The sequence below is a fragment of the Sinocyclocheilus anshuiensis genome, unplaced genomic scaffold (assembly GCF_001515605.1).
Source record: "Sinocyclocheilus anshuiensis isolate Anshui unplaced genomic scaffold, SAMN03320099.WGS_v1.1 scaffold941, whole genome shotgun sequence".
NCBI lineage: Eukaryota > Metazoa > Chordata > Actinopteri > Cypriniformes > Cyprinidae > Sinocyclocheilus > Sinocyclocheilus anshuiensis.
In genome coordinates, this window is record NW_015555791.1 from 341,875 (window position 1) to 351,177 (window position 9,303).

Genomic DNA, 9,303 nt, shown 5'->3' on the forward strand with positions numbered 1-9,303 from the left:
ATATATACACACACACACACACACACACACACACACACACACACACACACACACACACACACACACACGTGTTTGTGCGTGTCAGTAATAGTAATACTGTAATACTGTACACAAGCATCTTCTTTCCCTCTGTTGCCACTTCATATCCATTCCACACTATTTTCCATATACAGTTAGTCATCAGCTGCTGTGATTCATTCATATTTCCAGAATCACATTTGATTGACAAAGCCATTATGACAACCCTCAAAAACATTGTCACCATGACAACATGCCACCCGTCCATATGTAACTATTTTAAACCTAACTTTGCTGTCAGCATTCTTACAGCGAGTCATAACTAGACCGCAAAAGAACATCGTAAACATAGTTTGACGCTAAAACATGTTTTCAAGAGAGAATCTGCTTTGATTCTGCTCTTTAACCTTGAACTAAACTTAATACATCCATTAAAAGCCTTTTAAACCTTAACAGAGCCATATACTGCAGTCGTCAAGTGTTTGCCTAAGAGAGACGTCTGATGTTTTTCCTCGTGAAAAGACTTTAGAGGTCAGACGAGAGCTCAAGAACGGCTCAAACTTGCTCAGATTCGCCAAAGTTTGCAATCAAAACTCTCCTGAACCTAAAAGAGCAACTAAAATGTAGGATCTAGTTGAACAAGCTAAAGCAAACGTGAAGTCGAGTGTTTTGTAAAACACGCAGTGCTGAGCTGATTTATAGGACTGCTGTAAAACAAACAGCGATATATTGAAGCCATAGATGGAGGGAGGTGTTACACGGTTTGACCTTTGACCTCGAATAAAAGAGGCAGGTGAAACACGATTCCCAGCCTGTCAGAACATTTCCTGTATGTAAGTCCGTCAGTTCGGAGCATTACTGCTGGAAGCCTACAAATTTGTCAAACCATGGAGATGTTTAACGCAGATTTGTAGACAGGAAGTTGAATTTAAATTCATTGCTTTGAAAGGTAGGAGTGAGAATTTTTAGGAAAAGGTTTTTTAATAATTATCTCATTTTGACTCATTGTATTGCTAACTGTATTGTTGCGTCTTGGTGTTTCATGTTCGTAATGCAGATGCTGACTGGTGTTTTATCAGTTTTTCTGTTCATGTACATGAAACGTCTCGTTTAAGTGATCTAGACGGTCCAAAATGTGGCACTATCCAGGTTAGTTTGAGTTTTGTGTGAACATTAAACTTGAGTATTTATATCCGTTGCTTAAATATCTCTAAAAAAATGACTTTACATATGAGGAAACAGTCGAAACACAGATAGCGTCTTTCCTCTTGCAAGTCTTTGAATATTGTCTCATATGTCTATGTTTGTGTCTCTGTTTCTTTCAGAGCAACGAAAGAAGTACTCAAACTCGAACGTCATCATGCAAGAGACGTCGCAATACCATGTGCAGGTGAGCGAGATTCTAAACTATTGATTCTTTTAATTCTGTTTCTTCCTTCTAAGCTTGTTGATTAGCTGAACCTCGCCACTGAGAGATTGGTTTAATATTTAACGTGATTCAACTGATGACTTGATATCGTAATAAAGCAGTCAGGTCACTTGATCACCGCAGAGATTTGTCAGGGCAGAGTTAACCTCCATCTAAACAGATAACGCAATCTGCGGTCTGAAATCCACTTTATACAAACAGCTAGTTCCAGTCCTTGAATTCGATTGGCCGAAATGCAGTGTGGTGCATATTATGCAACGCAACCTGAAAGAACCCCAGCAGAACAGGCGAATTAGCCATGCACAAGTACGTCATTGTTGCACTAATCAAACGGTAACTTGATCCAGGACTGACTCGAGACGTTCTGTTGAACTTTGTTCTGATCTGTACACATTATTTTCCTTGGTTTGTTTTTCCTCACTTTCACCCTTCACTTGTTGTAAAGACTATATTATGCCTCTTATCTCTTTTTCTCGCTCTCAAACATGCATAAAGTTGATAAACGCCCACGCCAGCCAAAGTCATATCGGGTCTTGAATGCTTCTACACTCTTGTGATATCAGAAGCATCATGCCAAAGTAATCTGAGTTTAGGCACGTAAGAATTTTTTAAAAAACAGATTGAGAGTATTTCTTTTTTTATTGCCCAGATCATTGACTTTTTCAAATTAATTCTATTTTTGGTTACATAATTAATGTGAATATTATTCCGAGAACTGGTCGATGGAGCAAAAATATCTGTAGAAGGTTTTGAAAGTGGTGTTCATGATTCGATTTTTACATTTTCTGTAGAAAATGTCTGTGTTGAACTCACTCCCAAGATTCAGAGGTTTGCTGGGTTGCTTTTAGGGTAGGTGTAGGTGGTTGCTATGGTGTTTAATTGGTTTTAAGACTATTCTAGGTGGTTGCTAGGGTGTTTAGGTAGTTTAACGGCAATTCTAGGTGGTTGCTAGGCTGTTTGAGTTGTTGCTAGAGGGTTTAAGTGGTTATAAGACAATTCTAGGTGGTTGCTCTGGTGTTTGAGTGGTTGCTAGGTTGTTTAAGTAGTTTTAGGACAATTCTACAGTAGGTGGTTGCTATGGTGTTTAAGTGGTTGTAAGACAATTCTAGGTGGTTGCTAGGGTGTTTAGGTAGTTTAACGGCAATTCTAGGTGGTTGCTAGGGTGTTTGAGTTGTTGCTAGGGGATTTAAGTGGTTATAAGACAATTCTAGGGGGTTGCTAGGGTGTTTGGGTGGTTGCTAGGGGGTTTAAGTGGTTATAGGACAATTCTACAGTAGGTGGTTGCTATGGTGTGTAAGTGGTTTTAAGATAATTCTAGGTGGTTGCTAGGGTGTTTTGTGGGTTTTAGTGCACTGCTGGGTGGTTGCTAGAGTGTTTAGGTAGTTCAATGGCAATTATATGTGGTTGCTAGGATAGAGTGTTTTAAGGGCATTGCTAGGTGGTTTGGGTGGTTTTATGAATTCTAGGTGGTTGCTAAGGTGTTTGAGTGGTTGGTAGGGGGTTTAACTGGTTTTAAGATAATTATAGGTGGTTGTTAAGGGGTTTGGGTGGTTTAAGGGCAATTCTAGGTTGTTGCTAGGGTATTTGAGTGGCTTAAGGCCGTTGCTAGGGTGTTGGAGGGGTTTTAGGGCAAATCTAAGTGGTTGCTAGGATTTTTAAGTGGTTTTTGGGCAATTCTAAGTGGTTGCTAGGGTGTTTGAGTGGTTTTAGGGCAAATCCATGGGGTTGCTAGGGTGTTTGGGTGGTTTTAGGGCATTCCTAGGTGGTTTTTATGGTGTTTGAGTGGTTTAATGGCAAATCTAAGTGGTTACTAGGGTACACGAGTGGTTTTAGGGCAATTCTATGGGGTTGCTAGGGTGTTTGAGGAGTTTTAGGGCAATTCTAAGTGGTTTCTATGGTGTTTGATTGGTTTAATGGCAAATCTAAGTGGTTACTAGGGTACACGAGTGGTTTTAGGGCAATTCTATGGGGTTGCTAGGGTGTTTGAGGAGTTTTAGGGCAATTCTAAGTGGTTTCTATGGTGTTTGATTGGTTTAATGGCAAATCTAAGTGGTTACTAGGGTACACGAGTGGTTTTAGGGCAATTCTATGGGGTTGTTAGGGTTTTTGAGGAGTTTTAGGGAAATTCTAGGTGGTTTCTATGGTGTTTAAATGGTTTTATGACAATTCTAGGTGGTTTCTAGGGTATTTGAGTGGTTTTAGGACATTCCTAGGTGGTTTCTGTGGTGTTTAAGTGGTTTTAGGACAATTCTAGGTGGTTGCTGGGGTGTTTGAGTGGCCTTAGGACATTCCTATGTGGTTTCTGTGGTGTTTAAGTGGTTTTAGGACAATTCTAGGTGGTTGCTGGGGTGTTTGAGTGGCCTTAGGACATTCCTATGTGGTTTCTGTGGTGTTTAAGTGGTTTTAGGACAATTCTAGGTGGTTGATGGGGTGTTTGAGTGGTTTTAGGGCATTCCTATGTGGTTTCTATGGTGTTTGAGTGGTTTGAGGGCAATTCTAAGTGGTTGCTAGGGTGTTTGATGAGTTTTAGGGCAATTCTAGGTGTTTTCTATGGTGTTTAAGTGGTTTTTGGACTATTGTAGATGGTTGCTAGGGTGTTTGGGTGATTTTAGGGCATTCCTATGTGGTTTCTACACAGCAAAATCCCCCGAGTTAAATCAACTCTACTCAGAGTACATATTGTCCCAATCTACAGAGTGTTAAAACACTGAAGCAGAGTTACCACTGTTGAGGATTATGTGGTAAGTTGTCATGTCTAAAAGCCTGAGCAGTAGTTGTTCATCTTCAACATTGTTAACAGTGGGTTTTCTTTACTAATGTTCAATCATTACTTAATTAATTACTGGTGTTTGAGTGGTTTTAGGACAATTCTAGGTGGTTGCTAGGGTGTTTGAGGGGTTTTAGGGAAATATTACATGGTTGCTATGGGGTTTAGGTGGTTTTAGGGCATTCCCAGTTGGTTTTTAGGGTGCGTGAGTGCTTTTTTGGGTGTTTGGGTGGTTCTTAATAAAAAATAAATTTCCCTGCTAAACCTAAAACCCACTGAAGAATAGGGGTGTGCGATATGATGATTTTTGATCGTGGATGATAAAAATGTCTCCACGATCTGCTTTTTAAGAAATATCGTAGTATCGTGCTACAGTGCATATTCTATCAGTTGCAGTTCTGGTGCCTCCATCTCAATATACTGTACGCCACATGCATTCACATCAGTGTTAACTCAGCGGTAGTGTTAAGGCCCGTTCACACCAAGAGCGATAACTATAAAGATAACGATATTAGCGTCCACACCAGCGAACGATATCATCTGTTTATTCTAAGAGCACACGCGTCTGACGCTTTAAATTCTCCAGCTTGTTACAGCAGGATGGATTCTGATTGACTGTCAATGTTTTTATCATTCATCAGCTGGAAAAAAAATCGTTCTGAAAGTGATTCCAATAATATCGTTTCTTGCCTTTATCGTTATAGTTGTGGTGTGGTGCTATTCTTTAATATTGAGAACGATTTTTAGAACTACATCTTTATAGTTCTACTACATTATATCTGCACTGTTGTTTACTTCACTGGTTTGCACTCTAGAATGATTTTTAGAACTATATCTTTATCGTTATATTTATAGTTATCGTCCTTGGTGTGAACGGGCCTTTACTCTCACAGGGCACTGTACTTATTCGCAGTAACAAAAGTACATTGTTTACTCATTTGCTACACAGCAAAATCTTTTGCTGTGTATAAAGCCTTGCCGGTTAAATGTTTTATTTGCACGCTGGTCGAGAAGGGTCTGGTTGCAGCCTCGCACTTGCATTCTCAGACCCTTCTCGACCAGCGTGCAAGTGTTTTAAGTGTTTTCCTCCCGTAGAAAAACATAAACACTTAACATGGCGTAATGTATTAAGATACATTAAGTTCAATTAAAAGATCAAAAAATAGAACAAAATAAAAAAAATAAAAGACTGCAAGTGACTTCGCTAGCTGAAGCGCAAGTGTCTGAGAGTGCAAGCCTGAGAATGCACGTCTGAGAGTGCAAGTGCAAGGCTGCAGCTAGACCCTCTTGCGCTGGTCTGACATGCACTTTCTCTGAGTGCCGCGTGCACCTGAAGCGTGCGCACTAAAAAGCCTGTCAAACAGGGCCTGATTACTGAACTAAGTTATCTTTTGCGCTAATACTGTCAAAACACACAAGGTTTACATATAGACTAAGTTGGTTATGTCTACAATGAAAGTAAACAGTTGAGAGAAAAACGGATACGTGCCTGTATATAGACAGTACTAAACATGCAGCCGACTATCATTAAAGGGATAGTTCACTCTAAAATGTAATTTCTGTCATTATATACTCACTCACATGTTGTCCTAAACCTGTATTAATTTCTTTCTTATGCTGAACACAAAAGAAGATATTTTGAAGAATGTGGGTAACCAAACAGTTGCTGGTCCACATTGAATTTGATAGTAGGAAAAAATACTATGAAAGTCACTGTGGACCTGCAACTGTTTGGTTTTCCACGTTCTTCAAAATAGAATTTATGTTCAGCAGAAGAAATAAATTCCTTCAGGTTTAAAACAACTTTTGAGTGAGTAAATGATGTTATAAAAATAAAACACTATGACAGAATTGACAGACAGATGACAGAAGTTTTATTTTTGGGTGAACTATTCCTTTAACGATAATGAAACAACTCACTGACTGACAGCAGCTCTTGTTGAGTTTACCTAAACAACTTCATGGAAACCACTGACCTGGTGTACTCTCTCGTAAACGGCTGTATATGTGCAAACATCTTGACAACCATCTCAAAGTTAAACATTCTTTTTGTGCAGTTGAAAGTTGGTTGGACTACATCCTGTTGAAGTCTTTCCACTTTCCGGGTAGAGTCTGATCAAGACGTGTCAAACGTGTTTGTGTTGGATTGTCTGGTTAATCCACGGCAGCCATGCTGAGATCTCCTTCCCTTATATAACTAGTGACAATACTTAATCTGCTTATGAACCATGCATAATGCTTTGAATAATTTGCTCTCTTTGATGGGATCACTGTTTGTCACATAGTATTGTGACACGTAAATGCACACCCACCGACACACACACACACACGGGTGTGGTTAAAGTGCTGAAGTACATATAAAAATATTATAAGGAGGCGTGTGCTAACATTACTCACTCAGTCGAAATGACAATTAATTCCTTTAAGAGCAACACCCAATGACATTCAGAAAGAGAACCTATGTAGGTTTATTTTAGACCATTGGGACATTCACCTAATTATCTACTACTGAAAAATCACTAATAAGATCTCTTTAATACCGCAGCCTTTTCTCCTAGAATGCAATGGAATAAAATGGAGAGAAACTCAAATCTGTTTAGTTTTTGTAGTCGGCTCAGGAAAAAAACCCCCACATGAAATCCAGTGTTTACAAACTCAATCCAAACCATGATTAAAATCAGATTTCTGGAGTCTAAATAGTCATTTGGGATGCAAAATATATTTAAAAGTGTGCCGTATTATCTGGAACTGTTTAAATGCACTAATTTTTGCTTTCTCTTTCCACATGAAGTGAATTATGTGACATTTACTGTGTAGAGAATATTGAATAAATGAGCAAGTCAAATTGTTTTGCATTTTCTCTGAAATCATCACTATAGCCCTAATATATCTTATTTAATACACATGCAAATGACAGTGCCACAGTCCATCTTAAAGATGTGAAATGTGAAAACCGAATTGTATTTGTTTGCATTGCATCACTCTTGCAATGATCTTCCACACTCATCTGTGTGTTTGCAGCATCTCTCTACATTCGTCATGGATAAATCAGAGTCCATTGCTACAGTAGATGACGCGATCAAGAAGCTGAAGCTGCTGGACTCCAAAGACAAAATCTGGACACAGGAAATGCTGCTGCAGGTGACGGACAAATCCATCAAACTCCTGGACTGCGTGACCAAGGTGAGCGGGATCTTTCCTTGTGTGCGCACATAGACAAATTAATTGACTTTTGTAAAGTCAATATAAAATTCACACTATTTACTTTCTTAATCCATGTTCGTTGTCTTATTTTGAATGATTCATTGTTGCATTGCAGTGAAATATTTTTTGTCTTTGTATTCTTTCATCATAATGTACTGTCCTTTGCACTGACCTAGGCCATGCCTTTCAGTCAATTCTGCTATTTTGTCCTATAGAAAATCCTGTATGATACTGGGTTTGCACGTTTTTACCAGTTCAAAACCAATTTGCATCTTAAATGTTCAGTAAAAATTAAAGCACACTTGAGATCATAAAAATGAGAACCGATTGAAGACAGTAGGATGTTCCACACCTGTTCATCAAACAAAGCCTCTTCTAACTCTATGGCCTAGTGTAATCTGATCTGGAATAACTGGATAGGGAGCATTTCGTCCGTGTGAATCGATTGTGATTGTGCCATCATTATTCTGGTAATATGTGACCATAAATGCCAACATTACTAGATCTTTGACCTCATTAATGATTGCAATCTTTTTTTTCAGGATCGAAGTTCGTAAGTGTCTTTTGTGTTTGCATAAAGTACTTACAGAAATTATTTAATTTTAATTTATTTAATTGACAGTTTAATTAAAATAAAAAAAAATAAAAAAAATTAAATTAAATTAAATTAAACAAAATATATAATATAAAATAAAAAATAAAATAAAATAAAATAAAAATTTCTGAGAGACATTAACAAGTAAATTCATTTATTTTTTGAGAATCAGGTTTGTTTTTGTACTTTGTGTTTATATATTTTAATTATCTTTTATATTTTATTTTGCATTTAATATATAATATACATTTTCTTGATTTGCATTTTATCTTTATATTTTTTTAAATAAATTTTTTTAACAAGCATTTTAGGGTTAGGTGATATAAGTTCATTTTAAAGGTCTAATTCTCCTTTCTTTCACTCAGGAAGAGCTTGAAAACTTTCCTCTGGCCACTGTCCATCATTGTCAGACGTTGTTGAACCAGACCAGATATCCGTCCGTCCTTCTGCTCATCTGTCAGGACAATGAACAACACAAACCAGACATTCACTTCTTCTACTGCGACGAAGTGGAGGTGAGACTCACACACACAAACTTGTAGACATAAGAAAAGTATCATGGTACTTGAAATGCATGACATTTGATGCATTTTAGGTTTAATCAGGTGCTGTTATTCTTCAGACATTATGAGAAATGTTGTATCCATAAGCAACACCAAAACAAACACTCGCGCACATACAGACACAATCATCAAACCTGTCAATTTCATCTCTATAATCTCCCATGCCTGAACGATTAATAAAAACGGACCTTTACACCCCTGCAGTATGATGATAAACACTATCGAGAGCTGCTTTCACTGGATCCGTGTGTGTGGTTGTGTTTTAGGCCGAGATGGTGCACGCTGACATTGATAGCGCTCTGGGAGACAACACACGCGGCAAGAAGACGCGACCGCAGACGCTAAAGTGAGTCCCAGCTCTCATAGACACAAACAAACGCTACTGGAGTGGTTTTTAAATAACTAATCACTAGCCAGAATGACTGACACCAAGTTTCACAACACTTCTACCCACTGAACAGACTATAAGTCTACTGACGTCCTAAAGACACGTAACAGGATCAGCAGATAGTAAAGCCACATTTACTTTAAGGTTGCTGTGTGTAATAGTTGTTCATTTATTTAGGGATGCTACAGTATCAGCGCTGGGCTTTAGTTACATTCTGACTTCAGGTGTGATTTTCTTCCTTAAAAACCGGTTACAGGTTCATCAGAGATAGTAGACTGTACAGCTATTCACACACACACACACACACACACACACACACACACACACACAAATATTGGC

The 9,303-nt window shown here is 38.3% G+C and overlaps 1 protein-coding gene across 2 annotated transcripts in view; it reads left to right on the forward strand.

Moving 5' to 3' along the window:
* eps8l2 (EPS8 signaling adaptor L2) overlaps nucleotides 1-9,303 on the forward strand; it is a 58,465-nt gene that overhangs the window by 29,737 nt on the left and 19,425 nt on the right. For both annotated transcript variants that reach the window (XM_016468945.1, XM_016468946.1), the window contains exons 4-7: nucleotides 1,344-1,408; nucleotides 7,236-7,397; nucleotides 8,379-8,528; nucleotides 8,843-8,922. In XM_016468945.1, coding sequence (XP_016324431.1) covers nucleotides 1,344-1,408; nucleotides 7,236-7,397; nucleotides 8,379-8,528; nucleotides 8,843-8,922 — 457 coding nt within the window. The remainder of the gene's footprint in view (nucleotides 1-1,343; nucleotides 1,409-7,235; nucleotides 7,398-8,378; nucleotides 8,529-8,842; nucleotides 8,923-9,303) is intronic.